The sequence below is a fragment of the Aotus nancymaae genome, unplaced genomic scaffold, assembly GCF_030222135.1.
Source record: "Aotus nancymaae isolate 86718 unplaced genomic scaffold, 86718_ANA_hifiasm-v0.15.2.pri h1tg000029l, whole genome shotgun sequence".
NCBI lineage: Eukaryota > Metazoa > Chordata > Mammalia > Primates > Aotidae > Aotus > Aotus nancymaae.
Window position 1 is genome coordinate 86,845,528 of NW_026988442.1, and position 17,795 is coordinate 86,863,322.

General features: G+C 39.9%; 1 protein-coding gene across 7 annotated transcripts in view; it reads right to left on the bottom strand.

The window, feature by feature from the left end:
* The window catches only part of CLASP1 (cytoplasmic linker associated protein 1), a 284,571-nt gene that overhangs the window by 88,784 nt on the left and 177,992 nt on the right, over window positions 1-17,795 (bottom strand). For 3 of the 7 annotated variants that reach the window (XM_064382848.1, XM_064382847.1, XM_064382843.1), the window contains exons 15-19: window positions 15,951-16,010; window positions 15,072-15,149; window positions 13,213-13,380; window positions 12,531-12,580; window positions 11,601-11,771 (exon numbers count right to left, since the gene is read on the bottom strand). In XM_064382848.1, coding sequence (XP_064238918.1) covers window positions 11,601-11,771; window positions 12,531-12,580; window positions 13,213-13,380; window positions 15,072-15,149; window positions 15,951-16,010 — 527 coding nt within the window. Of the gene's footprint in view, window positions 1-8,907; window positions 8,932-9,413; window positions 9,462-11,600; window positions 11,772-12,530; window positions 12,581-13,212; window positions 13,381-15,071; window positions 15,150-15,950; window positions 16,011-17,795 lie in introns of all 7 variants that reach the window. The other 4 variants (XM_064382846.1, XM_064382844.1, XM_064382842.1 and 1 more) reach the window with 3 other exon arrangements.

Genomic DNA, 17,795 nt, shown 5'->3' on the forward strand with positions numbered 1-17,795 from the left:
CAGATAAGAATGGAATCATGATATTTTGATCTTAACACACTAGGAATCTGCTAAACTTTTATTAATTCTACTAATTTGTACACAGAATTGGGGTTATCTAAATAGAATAAGATTCACAAATAACTCATTAACTTACTCCCCTCAATTCATTTTTACTTCTTTGCCTTTACTGTGCTGTCTTGGTCATGTAATTCAATGCTAAATAGAAGCAGTGAGGGTGAGTGTTGTTCACTCAAACAAGATTTTTAAAAAGAATTTCTAAAACTTCATACAAACTATAATTTGTCAACAGGTTAAGAAAATTCAGCCAGGCGCAGTAGCTCTTGCCTGTAATCCCAGCACTTTAGGAGGTCAAGGTGAGCAGATCACCTGAGGTCTGGACATCAAGACCAGCCTGGACAACATGGCGAAACCCCATCTCTACTAAAAATACAAAAATAAGCAGGGCATGGTGGTGCACACCTGTAATCTCAGCGACTCAGAAGGCTGAGACAGGACAATCTCTTGAACCTGGGAGGTGGAGGCTGCAGTGAGCGGAGATCACACCACTGTACTCCAGCCTGGGGAAAAGAGTGAAACTCTGTATTTTTTTTTTTTTTTAAAAAAAAAAGGAAAGAAAAAAGAAAATTCATTTCTGTGCCTAGTTGTTAAGAAGCTTTATCATAAAGTTTTTGATGTTTTGTCTACATCTTTTGAGATAAGACGGGTTTTCTCCTGAGTGTGAACATTAATAAATTTTAAAACATTAGGCCGGTACAGTGGCTCATGGCTATAATCCCAGCACTTTGGGAGGCTGAGGTGGACAGATCCCTTGAGGACAGGAGTTCGAGACCAGCCTGGCTAACATAGTGAAACCCTGCCCTCTACAAAAAATTCAAAAAATTAGTCAAGCATGGTGGCATAGGCCTGTAATCCCAGCTACTTGTAAGGCTGAGGCACAAGAATTGCTTGAACCCAGGAGGCAAAGGTTGCAGTGAGCCGAGATCGTGCCATTGCACTCTAGCCTAGGTGGCAGAGTGAGGCTCTGTTTCAAAAATAAAAAAAGAAAAATTAAATCTGGGCTAAATCTACATGGTCATGACATATGCACCCACATACACAGTGTTTGTTTTGTACTCTGGTCATACTAGCTGCATAAAACCAGCGAGGAAAGTATTACCTCTTTTCCTATTCTCTGAGTTTACGTAAGATTGGAATGATCTAATGTTTTCAATATTTTTTTGCATCTCTACTGATAAACTGACAATGTAATTATCCAGTGTTTGATACAACTTGTGTGTGGAACCATCTGAGCATGGCAGGAATTTGGGGGTATATCTTTTCCATTTTAATTAGGTTTATTTTGGCAGGGTGGGAATAGGGCAACAAACTTTTAGCTAGATTCAAACTGTTTAATGAGCAGTCTTAAAACTACTCATATTGCCTGTTTCTTTGAAGAAACAGTGGTTTTCTTTAAACTTGTACAATCTGTTTTTGAATTGTTATCAAAGCTTTCATAGATTTATCCTATTACCTTAATGTTTAAAAAGTATTATTATTATTTTTGAGTTTTGCGGAGAGTAATTTATTTAGGCAGAGAGAAAGAAAAAGGTGAAAAAAATAGAAAAGAGAAACAGCAGCTTCCACGAGGTCGTGGAAGGGGAAAATCATTATTATTCTCTGAGACAGAGTCTAGCTCTGCAGCCTAGGCTGGAGTGGAATGGTGCAATCATAGCTCACTGGTGCCTTACCTCCCAGGTTCAAGCTGTCCACCTTAGCCTTCCAGTAGCTAGGAGCACCTGGGACTACAGATGCACGTCACCACACCAAAATAATTTTTAAATTTTCTGTAGAGATAGGGTCTCACTATGTTGCTCAGGCTGCACCTGGCCTTACTATGATATGTTTAACTATGGATTTTTTTCTTTTTGTCTTACTTGGAATTTACCGGGTTTCTTCAATCTGTGCTTCAGTGCATTTTTTTTTGAGACTGAGTCTCACTCTGTCGCCCAGGCTGGAGCGCAATGGTGGTGTGATCTCGGTTCATTGCAACCTCCACCTCCTGGGTTCAAGCAATTATTGTCCCTCAGCCTTCCAAGTAGCTGGGACTACAGGTGTGAGCCACCATGCCCAGCTAATTTTGGTATTATAAGTAGAAATGGGGTTTCACCATGTTGGCCAGACTGGTCTCAAAACTCCTGGCCTTAAGTGATCCACCCACCCTGGCCTCCCAAAGTGGTGGGATTACTGGCATGAGCCACCATGCCCAGCTTTAGTGTCTTTCAACAATTATGAAAAATTCCCAACCACCATCTCTTCAAATATTGTCTCTGCCTCATTCTCCCTCTTCTTAAATTCCCATTAGACATATTAAATTTCTTTATCTTCCATGTAACTTAATAATTCTGTCATATTTTCTAACTCTGTACTATAGTCTGGATAATTTCTTCCAAGCTTTCTTAATTCATGAGTTCTCTCTTCAGTTACACTGATTCTACTTCTCAATTTACCCATGCAGTTTTTATTTTTTTCAGACAGGGTCTTGTTCTGTTGTCCAGACTGGAGTACAGTGGTCTGATCACGGCTCACTGCAGCCTCAACCTTCTGTGCTCAAGTGATCCTCCTGACCCAGTCCCACAAGTATCTGGGGTTACAGGAGTATACCACCATGCCTGGCTAACTTTAAATAAATTTTTTTTTTTTTTTTTTTTTGGTAGAGACGGGGGTCTCACTATATTGCCTAGGCTCAACTACTAGGCTCAAATGATCCTCCTGCCTCGGCCTCCAAAATTCCTAAGATTACAGGTGTGAACCACTGTGCCCAACCAGTTTTCGATTTTAATAATTCCTCATTTTCATTTTCATTTCTAGAAGTTCCAGTTGTTCTTTTTCAAAACCTGCTTGGTCATTCTTGATAGCCTCTTAATCCCTTTCTAAAATTTCACTTTATTTATTTCTTTAACTGTTAAGACAATGAAATGATCACTTTTCTTGGAAATGTATGGGAATTCATTAAGATCTAGATTAAAGCTGAATTACTCCAAAGAGGATCCCTGATTTTGTTTGTGTCCTGTGGACACAAGTAATCCACAATCAATTTAAAATGATTTACCTATTTGGGTTTTTCAGACCACAAAGGTAACATAAATTCTGACCAGAATCCTGGATCAAGATTTTGGTTGCACATTCTCAAGGGAGATTACTTTTCCCCTCTAACCAGTTACCAGAGTTAAGATGGGCAAATTTCTCTGCTGTTCTTTTCAGTTTAATAAGGTTAACAGTTTTTGTTCACCAGTGACAATGCAGGTCTTAGACAGGTTTGGGTTTCTGTCCTTTATGTCCTGCACAATCATCACATCAAATATGCCCAAGGACCCCAGAGTTCAGCCAAAAGCCTCAGGGTGACCGCCAGCATTGGCCCTCACATACCAGGGCTCCTGCCATGCTTAGGTCTGAAGCTGTGTGGATTCACTGCTTTTATTCTAGAAAAGTAATGTTTTCTCAATTGGGAGGCTTATTCTGGCTACTCAATTGTATATATCCCTTAAAAAATGCGAGTTTCTTATTTCTTTTAGACACTTTAGTTATTTTACATTTTGTAACAGATCCTTAAGTCCTTAAGAGTACACTCTGTTTTTATTTTTTTTGCTCTGCTGCCTCTCATCATAATAGATGTAACTCAGAGTATGAACTCTTATTTCACTAATTTCCATCTGCAAGAACCCTAAGGAATTAGAGAGTAGCTTCCTCTGTAGAAGTTTAATGTTTGTTCCTGGCAGGTACCCTTGGGGGCTATAAACACAAAGTACTTTAATTCATTAGCTTATAGTTTTCCAAACACCACAGGCGATGTAAATTTAAGACCACAACTTGTGTGAGTATAGAGCTTAGTTACAAATCATGAGAAAAGATTAGGGTTTTCTTTTTTCTCTGTCTAAGGCAGTCAAGACAGACATCATGTCAACTTGAAGATAAAGAGGTTTTTTTGTGGTGTTTTGTTTTTCTTACTTGTCTACTTTGTCACGGATTTATATAGCCTTTGTCAATGCTGGCTTAATGCCAACTGTCGGCCTTCACCTTGGGTGAGCTCAAGGTCTTGTGATCTGTGTATCTAGTTATTCACATCCATAACTAAGCCCTCGGAGACAGCCTTAAAAATCAGTTCAAGCTTGTCACTCCAGTCTGTGATCCTCTTGTTGGTTTCGGACATTTCCTTATTTTTTTGGGAACACAGCTATGCAGCTTAAAGGGACTCTGTTGTATTAAACTCAGGTATATACCTTATAGGAAGAGATGTCTTTTGTTTCATTTTGTTTTGTTTTCAGTCTATTTATTTGGCAATATTATTATGAGTACCTGTGTATGCTTTTAAAAGATGATTTTAAATGCTCTGGGGTAATTCAGGGGAAAATTCTCAATAAATGCAACAAGCAGGCTGGGTGCAGTGGCTCACGCCTGTAATCCCAGCACTTTGGGAGGCCGAGGCAGGAGCATCACTTGAGTCCAGGAGTTCAAGACCACCCTGGGCAACATGGCGAAACCCCATCTCTACAAAAAATTAGCAGGGCATGGTGTCGCACACCTGTAGTCCCAGCTACTCGGAAGGCAGAGGTGGGAATATCATTTGAGCCTAGGAAGTAAGGCTGCAGTGAGCCATGATCGTGCCACTGTACTCTATCCTGGATGACAGAATGAGACCCTATCTCAACAAATAAATAAAAATAAAGCAAGAAACAGTAAAAATATACTTTAGTTCTGGATTATAATCTATTAAGTGACAGACAAGGAGATCAATGTGAAAGAAGAAAAAAATAGCACAAGTAACAGAAAAAAAAAAAAGAGGTAAAGAACAGTATAACAAAAAGAATTTTGGAGGGAGGATGAACAAGAGGTGCATCAACAAACAAACCTAACCAGAGCAAAGGCAGACCCAGAGGCAAACAAAGACTTGTAAGAGGAGCGCAAAGTCTTTGACTTTCATCGAATAAAGAAAGATGACTCATCTCGTGACTTTTTAATCCTGCTCCTAAGGATTCTTTTTCACTAACATTGCCATTCCTTCTAAAAAAGACTCCAAAACGAGAAATTCAGCCTGTGTACCAAGTGTAGTTTGTAGGCATGGTTTCCCTTATCTCCTTCTTAGGCAGCTGCGAAACCACTACTTCATGTCACTAGGGTTTTTCTGTATCCTACATGTTTCAAATTTTTCAGCAAAGTCCCATATTAAAGATTGTAAAATTAAAAGGTCTTCAAAGCAAATCTCCATTCTCATCACACTATGACATTTTGGCATACATACCTGTTGTACATTTCATTGCTTGGAGGCATAATTAAGCCAGTCTTTACTCATACACTGGCATCTTTCATAGAACCAAATTGAAGAACTTGATCATTCCTAAATTTCGCTACCTACAACTATTCTCCCCAAAAGAATAACGTCCTGCTGGGCATGGTGGCTTATACCTGTAATCCCAGCAGTTTGGGAGGCTGAGGCAGGAGGATGACTTGAGCCCAGGAGATCACACTTGGCAACACAGAGAGACCCCATCTCTATAAAAAATGAGAAACTTAGCCAGGCAGGTGTGGTGGTGCATGCCTATAGTCCCAGTTATTACTCTGACAGGCAGGGTGGGGAGCTGAGGCAGGGGAATCACTTGAGCCTGGCAGGTCAAAGGTGCAGTGAGCTGTGATAGTGCCACTGCACTCCAGAGCCTGGGTGACAGATGAGTCCCTGTCTTTAAAAAAAAGACTAATTTAAAAGAAGCTTAACACTCTTTTACTTCTATACATAGACATACAGACTTTTCCCATTGTGTAGAAAGGCCAAGTACCTAAAATTCACAGGTCTTGGATAATTTTTTAGGTTTTATTTCCCAGTAAAACTGTACTAAAATCTAAGTTCTTTTTCCTGAAGAGAAGACAAGGCTATATAGTTTTTATTTATTATGTAATCTTAATTAAAATCGCCAAAAGTTGATATGGCCTTTGACTACATCTTAATAAACATGATTATTCCCCAAAACGAACAATGGTTGTCAGTCCCACAGGCCATTCAAGCACTGCAACTTTTCATTTAAAGTTATTTATTTTGGGAAAAAATATGAATGCTTTTCCTAAGCATACTAGCTTTTTTAAAAAGTATGAGAATGCATTCATTTACCATATGACATCTGATCATAAACTTTCTCATGTGCAACATAAAAGACAGTTTCCCTCATGAAAATCTCCAGAATTACTGAGACATAACATACTAAAGATAACCTAGAAATAAACTTTCATCTAAAAGTTTAGTTTTTAGTTCTTTACAAAAAGCATTTTTCTAATTAGTCATAAACGTTAGGATTCCTTGATGTGTACAATAAATAACTCCTAAGGAATATACATTTTTCTCATTTACCATAGTAATAAAATTGCCAGTAAACTCAAACGTACTGCCTAAATTTTATTTTTTTTGAGATGGAGTCTCGCTCTGTTGCCTAGCTGGCACGATCTCTACTCACTGCAACCTCTGCCTCCTGGGTTCAAGCAATTTTCCTGTCTCGGCCTTTTGAGTAGCTAGGACTACAGGCACACGCCACCATATCCGGCTAATTTTTGTATTCTTAGTAGAAACGGGGTTTCACCATGTTGGTCAGGCTGGTCTTGAACTCCTGACCTCAAGTGATCTACCCGCCTCATCCTCCCAAAGTGCTAGGATTACAGGCGTGAGCCACTGAACACACCCTCTAAATTTTTAATTTAGAGCATATAACTGTTTTAAAATCATCTTGTCTCAGAAGCTAGATTGTAAAATATTTAAGAGACTTTTTAATAAATTTTTTAAAGGCCCATAATGGTTCCCAAATTGCAGGTGGAAAACTCATACTGAAAAGGTACCAGGTGACATCTTCTGCAGACTTTACCTAACAAACCACTGCGGCTTTTCTAAACAGCACCGGCTCTCACAGTCTCACTGCTGAAACCAACAGAACAGTGACGGCCTCGAAGTGTTCAAACTCACAGGTTTCCCCAGGCTTTGACTAGCCAGTGTTGCCACAGCCTGGGCAGCGCCAGTACACAAACACGGACACTCTCTATGCTCCTTCTGCAAGGGTCTCTATTGTCAGAGCCTGAGTTCTCTACAAAAACAATTTCTCCCAGCAGGAGGAAAACCAGAGAGTTAGTCTCCTGAACAATAACTTGGAGGCAATTCTGACCTTACTTGGGACTGTGGAACTGATGGGGGAAAAAAAAACGTTAAAAAGTCCTAGGGCTGTTATTGGAATAACAGGCCAATTTCAATTCTGTTATATAGGCATAGAAATCAGGGTATTTTGAAAAAACATATCATTTCCTATGTAATGTCTTTGCTTTCCATTCATCTACATTATTCTCTTCTACTCCCCTCCTCCCCTCCCAGCAAGGCTGAGAAAGTACTTAGGATTCTTTCTCTGGGGAGGAGAAACATAAAATTACTCCTATCAGCTTAAGAAATGAAGAAAATTATTAACCAGCTTCTCAGTCACACCAGCCTCTGCCTTCTGCTATCAGCCATGACATCCTCATCAGGACAGAGGTTTCTTGTCCATAGTTTCATTTTGGAAACTTTTTGTTTTACAAACTTGTCCGACCCTAAGAACCACCAATGAAGCTTATTAGAAATTCAGATTCTCTGGTTTCTCCCAAACTTAATCAGCATCTTCAGGGGGAAGGACCTAAGACTATTTTTTCAGTATCTAGATAATTCTCACGATGCAGTAAATCTAAGAAACACTGATCTTGGGACCAGGTTCATCTTAAAAAAAAAATCCATTCCCATCTTTCCTTTATGAGACCTGTAGAAAGTAGCTTATGGATTAGAAGAACTGAGCTGCACATATCAAGCTAAATCCAGTCAACTTTGCATGCTAGTCCTTTAGGGTGACAAAATAATACAAGAAAATGAACTAGTTGTTCCTAATTGTTAAGTAATTATCCTGAGGGTTGGTGGGTCTAAGCCTCTATTTAGGCAGAGAAGGTTCGTCTAAATTTCAATTACTTAAAGCATTATCATGCGTTCTACCTAGCAAAGGAATTGTCTTATAAGCACTTATCAAAGACCTGCACAGACTAAAACAACTATGTCTAAAATTCAAAAGGTAATACAAAAACATAAAGAGCTTCTTTTTTTATTTTAATTTATTTTTGCCTTTTTTCCTCCTCCTCCTCCTCAAAGAACTTCTTGAGAATGGCATAAAAAAATAAAGTGGATTTAAATATGCCTATTTCTTTCACCATTGCTACATCCTCGGTGTGTGGTACAGAACATGGCACATGGAAGGCATTTAATACGTGGTTGATGAGGGGATGAATGAGAGTAAATGAATGAATGAGGCATGTGTCAGTGAGACAAACAAAAAATAGCATCGTATAAGTCAGTAGTACCTTCAGAGGAGAGAAAAATATTGTTTTTATTTCTTTAATTTACCTGTTAGAAAACGTTTACCAGCCTTTAGTCTAAATAACTGACATTGAAATTTACTTTCAAAACAGGAAAGGCAAATCCTGAGAGGCCCACAAAAACTCAAAAGGAAAGAAAAGGAAACCAAAAGCTAAGGTAGTGTTTCAGGACTAATAAAACCCAAGACAGGCAGTCCATGAGGACAGCAGCACACAGTGTGACATGGATGATCCTCTCCAGAGTGTGGACTCAGCATTAAAAACAATGCACAGCATACTTCAGTGCCAAAATTCACAAGAACAAAGACTGAACAAGAAAGGGAAGGAGAACTCAGGTAGAGGTAGGGCAAAAACCCAATGGAGACAGAATGAAAAGAGAGGAGGAGAAACAGCGTGCAACATCTCATGCAGGGACCTTGGTGAGGACAAGTGGGTACTGGGCAACACTTGGTGAGAACAGAGGACCAGAGAAAGTGAGACACACCTCAATCACAGAAACAAACCGCTTACCCTCCGCTTTAGTGGTAGTACCATCTTTAAGCAAATTAAAAAACAAGGGAAGGGATAACAGGGAACAGTTAGTAACATTCAAAAAATTAAAAAGCCGAATGTTATTAGCTACTAAAAAAGCAAAAGTACAATTTAAAACAAAATTAAAAGAGAAACAAGTTCAACAGCAAAGCAGAGTCTGAAGCAAGTAAGTGTGCCATGTATTGAAATTAGCTTAACATAGCATAATGTTTTTTTGCCTTTGGAAAATAAAACACAGAAGGGTAACCCAGGGTAGTGCCACAGTTGAAAGAAAGATTTTTGTTTTAGCCAACTCTCATCTTCTTAAGAGTTCCTTTTGCTTGGAAGAAAAATACCAGCAGAAGAGGGCAGAGAGGAGGGATTAGAAACTAAAATACTAAAGAGTCACCCAAAGGGCAGAGCCAAGTAAGAAGCTCAGAGAAGCTTGCTCCAGCAATGCCTATCCCAACTACACGTCCAGCAGCAAAAGCTGTCGAGCATGGTACCTGAGTCCAGGCCTATGTACTCCATGTCTTCCCTCATGTGTCTGGACTCTAGAAGTTTGGAAAAGGATCATCAGCTTTAATGCTAAACTTTTGCAAAGATGTCATGTGTCAACCTAAGCAGCAATTGTAACAAATTCTCACTAGGATTGTGTTATATTTCAATTTTTTCGTGTTTTTGTTTTGGGACACGATAAGGAAAGCTGAGGTAGAATTCTCAGGAAACAGAATTTGAATACTCCAGTCTTGTTCTCTGAAGAGGTTAATACTGGATTAAAAACTTATCATCAGTGTTTCTGAAGGGTCAGCTCTGTATTATCATACCAAAAGACATGAGGGCTTTTATGAGCACTGAAGGAAGTCTATACCATCCATTTTTAAACACTCCACATACAGACAGAAAAACACGAATACTAAGCACTCTAAAGGCTGATTTTCACTCACTTTTTCCAGCAATGAAACAAATACTAATCACAAATACTAAAGGTGGGTCTTATATGCTAAAGAACAGGTAAGTACTGAAAAACTAAATTAAAAGAACTAATTCAGCATAGGCGGGAAGAGCTGTTACTTCTCCTTTGCTCAACGGTTACTACGCTCCTATATAATGTTGCAATAGCTAAAACAATTTAAAAAGTCAGTTCTTAATGAGTTTCTTCTCAATTATTATGTGTGTATGAGGTATTTCCGCAGAAAAAACAAGACTGAGCGGCCGGGCGCGGTGGCTCACGCCTATAATCCCAGCACTTTGTGAGGCCGAGGCGGGTGGATCACGAGGTCAAGAGATCGAGACCATCCTGGTCAACATGGTGAAACCCCGTGTCTACTAAAAATACAAAAAATTAGCTGGGCACGGTGGCGCGTGCCTGTAATCCCAGCTACTCAGGAGGCTGAGGCAGGAGAATTGCCTGAACCCAGGAGGTGGAGGTTGTGGTGAGCCGAGATCGTGCCATTGCACTCCAGCCTGGGTAACAAGAGTGAAACTCCGTCTCAAAAAAAAAAAAAAAAAAAAAAATTACTGAGCAAATGTTCCAGAACACCTATCTTTCAAATTAATAACGTTCCTATCACAATCACACCTTCTTCTACTTTACAGGACAATCATTTATAAAGAACCTTTATATAATTTCATTTAGTTTCATATATGAGTTACGTGGCTATTATTACAAGTAATTTATAGGTATGGGAAATAGACTTACAGATTCCATGGCCTGCTCCAGGTCACACAGCTAATAAATGGCAGAACCTAAAATCTTCCCTGGGTGCTATATGCTCACTGTGCTTCCAATGTTCAAAACATTTTCAGAATATTAGTTTTAGAACTGACTGGAATTTGTTTGAAAGTTACATGAGTAACTCCATCTCAATATTTCAGAAACTTTAAATTTTATTCATTTCCTTAAAATCTAAAGTAGAATCAATCCAGCTAAGTCCCTAGATTTTGGCTTTGAATGACTTGGCTCTTAGAAAAATAAAACAAAATAAACAATCAGCCTGACACATAGCATGTGTTAAGCATCTGCTGAAAAATAGGAGTAACTGACCTATCACTATGTCAGATATTAAAAGTTTTGAAAGTAATTTTTAAAAACCTCTTTTGGGCAATCATCGGAGTAAGGGCATGCTCCTCCCAAGGTGACACATGGAAGGATGACACTCTTTTGTACAGACACGGTTATGCTGATTCATGAGCTCATCACATTCCTTCATATTCCTCCTGGCATTCCCACAACCCAGTCCTACCTCTGCCAACTCTGATTACATTCTCAAATTGAGAAACACCTAATTAGAATGACTACCTTTGGTGAATCCCTTACTGAACCTGCTGGCTCTGCTCCCACCAGTGTCAAAGCGGTAAAAACTTAGCTTTGGCAATATGGGAGGTGGCTGGGCTTGCCATGGAGGAGGAGGAAGAGAGTTGAGGAAAGGATGTGCTCAGTGCCGCACACTCTCCGAGCATGAGTGTACTATGTACTTACTCATCACTACAACAAATGATGCTCCAGAGAAAGGGACACTCAACAAGCGTGGCTGGCTAATCAGCAGCAAGTGCACAAAGCTACTTAGATTTAAATAGGAGCCCTGCAACAGTGAGACTTGCCTCAATCATGGGTTTTTGTACTTTGCTAGGAGGTAAGAGTCATCTCTCACATAGCACAGCAGGAGGGAAAGCGTGACGGGTATGGTTACCTAAGGATGCGTATGACCCTGGAGGCAAAGCCGCTGCGGAGCTGAAAGGCGTCGTGCCCGAAGATGAGGAGACTTTGGATTTGGCACTGGCTGCTGCATTCACATCAATGTCACTTCGAGATCGCTGAAGGGACCCAGTCGTTGACACAGATTTGGTACTAACTGTAGAACCTTTAGTGATAAAGGAGGAAATATGAATAAGGACTACAAAGAATTTTAAAAACACACTGCTAAAATTTGATGTTGTTTTGCTTTCCTGAAAACAAATACCAAGTTTTAACAAATGTTGGAGTATTAAAAACTGACCAACAATTTCTCCTGGTCCCCAAAGAGAGTTCAGGCAATGCCAAAGGAAACCAAACGTGACCTCAGCTGTAACGTATCAATTACATTTGTTTTCTTGTAATTCAAGACTATCAACCCCAAAGAAAAAAATGGACTATGTTTCTGGTTACTATGAAGAAGTGAAATAAGAAAAACAATGCTCACATCTGGGGAGTTTCCTTATCAAATGACGTAACTGTGCCACGCCCTGTAGGCCCTCCTTTTTCTGGAACATACCACTCTCCCACCACTAACCATCACCATGCTGCTGCTGCTCAAAACACCACAAGATGTCTTCACTGTCTCATCAAGGGATCAGAGACAGGAGGTGCACAGTTAGTGGCAGCATCAACATGCAGGGGAGGTGGGGAGAAAACGTCACAGAGGTTCACTCCTAAGTCCCCTGTCAAATGTTGTCCTCAGCAGCGAGTGGCCCTGACAAAGCAGAGTCTGCCCTGCTGGATAGGGCAAGGCAGAGCAGGCTACTTTCAAGCCTGGGAAGGAACTGAGGGCAGGCCGCCGGCCTCCCGCACCCAGGTAGACTCTCGCAGCTGCACACAGTCCACCAGAGCCGATGACAGGCCTTCTCCGTGGCTTAAGTCTCACCTCTAGACGTGGTACTTCCAGTAGGACTTCTTTTGGCAGACAGCGGCCGACTAAAAATAAAGATATATACTATTTATTATGTGCACTTTATCTGAACTAATACAAACTACAACAGGAAATTATTACAATGCAGAATTATTCCAGAGTTTTCGGAATTTTTTGGGCAATGTGAACCACAATATTATAAACTCCCTGATTCCCAACAAAGCTTTAAGCAATGTATTTTGGACTGCCTTTCAGACACAGAGAGTGAAACAGTAACTCCAGACAGAAATTAGAAACACAGAGTGAAGACGATAAGATATTAAATCCCGGAGTCTGAATGCCCTCTGTTTCCAAACTTGTCTCCAGGTTCACACTTACATCCTCTGAGAAGACTCTCTGAAGCACTGGTGTGTCTAGTTCACACTATTCTATAAATCACTTATGTTACTCTAAAACTTTATTCTAGGACTGACATAAGAATTTAATTGAAAAACAGTATGGTAGAGAACAAAGCCACCTATTTCTAACCACTCCACCACTCCCTGGTGGTATCTTACTTTGCACCAGGATCTACCTGAAGTAAGGGGGCATTATAACAGGCACACATGTAAAAACATAGCTAGAATTTGTGTTTTCATGCAACGAACTTTTAAATACAAATTCTCACACGAATGACAAGCAAAGCTGAGTCCCTTACTTTAGACTCTCTTGAGAGCTGGAAGATGAGCGGTCAGACTGAGGCAGAGACACGATGCTGTCTGAGTTCTTCAGGTGGGACTGCAGGGCTTTCTGGTAGGAGGACTCCAAGGTGTGGTATAAGTGCTCTGCTTCTCTGCTGAAGTGACTGTGGAAACCCCAGTAACATCTAGAGGAAACACACAAAATCCTGGTCTAACCCAAGGATCCTAACAGGTCTTTCGCTGTACACCACAGAAGATTTTCAAGGACTGGAAGCCTCGGTTTAGCTGCTGATAGTAGCACCATAGCATAAGGAAAAGAGGGTGAACAAAAGAGGCCTGGTACGAATCCTGGCCTCACAACTTTACTGGCGTATAGACAGTGGGCAAGTCACTTACCCCCTCTCAACCTCAGCTTCACTAATAACATGGGAATTACAGAGCCTAACTTGCAAAATCGGGGAATCTTAGGGAAGGTGGAGCTAAACATCTAGGACTATACCGAGAACACAGGACAGGCTCATTAAAATGGCAGCTATTATAAACACAACTTTACATCTCTTAATATAGGGTACTTAAAACTGCCTTAGGTAACATGTACAAAAGAAAAATTTAAAAATGTCCAGAGCTACTTGAAATCGGTATCACATTATGATTAAAGACCAAGAAAAAATGGGCCGGGGGTGGGTAGGGTCCAAAATGAAGACAAAACCAGCATAAACAGATCATTAACGAATCCATGCATAATAGTTTTTAGCAACGATTATGTCACTTATTTTGTTAGAAACTAGCCAAGAGAAAATTGTCATAAACACTTCAGAGTTATAATAAGCTCAGAAACAAGCGAAATATAATTTAACTGTGAAGGCAGCCAAAGAGCATTAAGTACTAGATCAGGATGTGTTAATGCAGCTAAGTAAACCATAACATTATAGACTAGTACAATCAGATTTTAGCATGCATTAGTTAGGAGAGTTGGTCAACTATGAGAAAGTTTAAAACAAATCACAGATGCAAAATTGGCAGTAGTTATCTATGTACTGCACAACGATGTCTTAATATCAAACGTCTGGTATTTACAGTCACAGTGGCAAAATTATTCCTAAGGAGCTAACAAATACAGAAGCCATGGCCACATGATTGGAGAAAACTCAGTACTAATGGCACAAATACAGAGGCCATGGCCACATGATTGGAGAAAACTCAGTCCTAATGGCACAAATACCTCACTTGTGAGACAGAAATAGCAAATGATCACTGTGATAATCCCAAGCATTAGGTCAATCCAACTCCCCTTAATATGATTCACACCAAGGCACCATCAGATGCTTGCAAAGAAGCGAATGCAGGGAGAGAATTCCCTGTGACCATGGTTTTTCACGGTAAAGCATTAAAGCAGCTTTGGATCACAGCATGGCTTAATGAGTAAAATAATACAATGAGCATGCATACAAGTGCCTTCCAGATCTGTGTGATAATTTGTGATGAAGGTAAAAATAAGCATTCTTTTGTCTCCCTCGGTCCTGTTTATTTACAAGGTTGAGTGATGTTATAAAAAAAAAAAAAAAAAAAAAAAAGAAGGAAGCCCGGGCATGGTGGCTCATGCCTGTAATCCTAGCACTTTGGGAGGCCGAGGTGGGTGGATCACCTGAGGTCAGGAGTTCAAGACCAGCCTGGCCATCATGGTGAAACCCCATCTTAAAAAAAAAAAAAAAAAAGAGGGAAATATTCCAATATGGCCTTTTGAGGGTCATGTTTAAAAGTCACGGTTAACAAGCATGTTCAAGTAACTTAACAAGATTTTAATAAGACAATCCACACAATTCATGTGAAATACAGAAGAAGTTAATTTAAAAAGCAATGTGCAATAAAAACTTACTTTCTGGCTTCTATTCTTGCTTCGGAATCAGCGTCGTGTATTCCTTTCTTTATTGTTTCTGCTAATACTGATATGTGTCTAGATATTTAGAAAAGAAAGCAGTAACAATCATAAATGTATGGTTTACTGCAGATGAAACCAGGTGGAAGAAATAATTTCAAAACGGCAACTAGGAACTTGGAGCCTCTGTGCCAAGGCTGTCAATTCACACGTGGCTGGGCAGAGCAGAGCACTCCCACAGTCCTTCCATTTCCAACCCTGCCCCAACACCCTAGCTCCACTCTAACCCACCCACACCTAAGGACTTTGATAACCCTATTCTCTTGTGGGATTTCTTTTTTTAAATAAAAGCTGATTTTTTAAAGTCCGCACTTATAGCTCAATCTTTTATGAACCCAAACAACAAAATCTTGTGTTTTTCACATCAGAGCTAGTTTCTATGGAAATTGTGAGATAACCACTTTAATATTAAATAGGCTGTCTGCATCAAATACAGAGGGAGAAAAAGAAAACTTTCAAATGAGTGAAATTCCTTTAAGGATCTAAGAGTTACAACTTGCCTACTAAGAGCAACTTTAAACAGTTACCTCATGGGAACTGACGGTAATGTCAAGCAGCAGGGCCAGAGACAGTAAGAGTTTACACTGGCTTTGTAGCTGTCAGAATGCACATGGATACACTAGTATTTCAATCAATGAAATGCACTAAAAGCATCTGCGAATATTATGTGGCTAACACCAGTAAAACAACAGATGCAGTCATGAAAACAAATGTATATATTCCTTCATTCTTATAGAAAGCAAGCTGGACCACTCACCAAAGCATTCACTCTCAAGACTCAATTCAGAAGGAAAAAATGGTTTCAAATCAGATGCTCACCGTTCTAGTGAATGTGTCTGCCATTCTTGTAAAAGCAAATCTAAAAATTCAAAACAGCGCCTAAAAAGTATTAAGAAATACATAATTTATTAATATATACGTTAGTAAAATGAAACATCTTTCTGAAATGACCCAATACTACTTTTTATAATAAGTAAATTTCTTTTGATTTCTATGATTAGAAAAACAGAACATAAAGAATGAATCAGAACTGACTGAAAACTAAAGCAAATGAAAGTAATTAAGCACCTACTCTGTGCCCCACAGGGGCACAGAGACAAGATCCAAGAGTTTCTCGCCAATCAGAAGCTTGCACTTCATGGCAACATCACTAAAAGGGCTTATCACTGTCATTTGTTTGTATGCTATCCTAAGTAATATGTTAATAGAGAAAGTACACACACACAGAAGATCAACAAACAAGACAGAATCGGGTCTTAGCATTAATTTCAGAGAATGCTTTGCCCAAAAAAAGTAAAAAGTACCTTGAAAAACTAAGTGCTCTGCATATTTTCACGCTAAAAAGACACTAGGTAGTGCTTAAAATGGATTTTCTCCAACTACTTTGCCTTCCGCCAACCAACCTTTCAGCATCCTTCTTTAAGTCTTTTCACTTTTATGATTTTTCTTGGTCTGATTTGTGCACAAAAACAATTTAGATTACATCACCACTTCAGGTTCTACCTCTACAAAATTTTCTTTTTCTGGCCGGGCACAGTGGCTGATGCCTGGAAAATCCCAGCACTTTAGGAGGCCAAGGCGGGTGGATCACCTGAGGTCAGGAGTTCAAGACCAGCCTGGCCAACATAGCAAAAACTCATCTCTACCAAAAATACAAAAATTAGCTGGGCGTGGTGGCGAGCACCTGTAATCCCAGCTACTCAGGAAACTGAGGCAGGAGAATCACTTGAACTTGGGAGGCAGAGGTTATAGTGAGCCAAGATCATGCCACTGCACTCCAGCCTGGGTAACAGAGACTCTGTCTCAAAAATAAATAAATAAAATCTTATTTTCCCTAAGTCTAGCATTTCTATTTTTGTATGAGTAAATCCCAATAGTCCTAGGAACCCATTCAAGAACACACAAATCAGAAGTAAAATCTTTATCTAAAGGAATGATCAGACTTTCTTTCCTACAATCCTCCCAATTCACAACTTATAATCCATACACAATCCCTTAATAAATCAAGGCTAGGAGCAGTGGCTCACACCTGTAATCCCAGCACTCTGGGAGGGCAAGGCAGGAGGATCGTTTGAAGCCAAGCATTCAAGACCATTCTAGGCAACAAAGCAAGAGATTGTACAAAAACAAATTTTTAATTAGCTGGGTGCAGTGGCAAGCACTAATAAAGTCCTAGCTATTCAGGAAGCTGAGGTGGGTAGATTGCTTGAACCCAGGAGTTAGAGACTGCAGTGAGCTATGACTGCACCATTGCACTCCAGTTTAGGCAACCAAGTCAGACCCTGTCTCAAAAATAAATAAATAAAAATAATTATTTACTAACCATTTACCCTATGCTAGATGCTAGAGATCCAGTGATAGCCAAGACACCGCCCAGAGAACGAGACAGACAAGAAACAAGCTACACTGCCAGGAATGCAAAGGCTCCAGCAGCTCACACAAGAGCCACGCAGCTTGATCCCAGGGCTGGCAGTGGTGGGGCTGGAGAGGTGGAGCGAGTCTTTTCAAAGGAAAAGGCATCGACTACACACACCCCCATACAGTTCTGACTGATACCCACTGACCAAATACAGAAACAACAATCTGAATGTATGGTTCAGAAACTGGTGAGGGTGGCAGCATTTCTATTGTCACAGTGACTATAGGTAGTGACTCATATTTAGT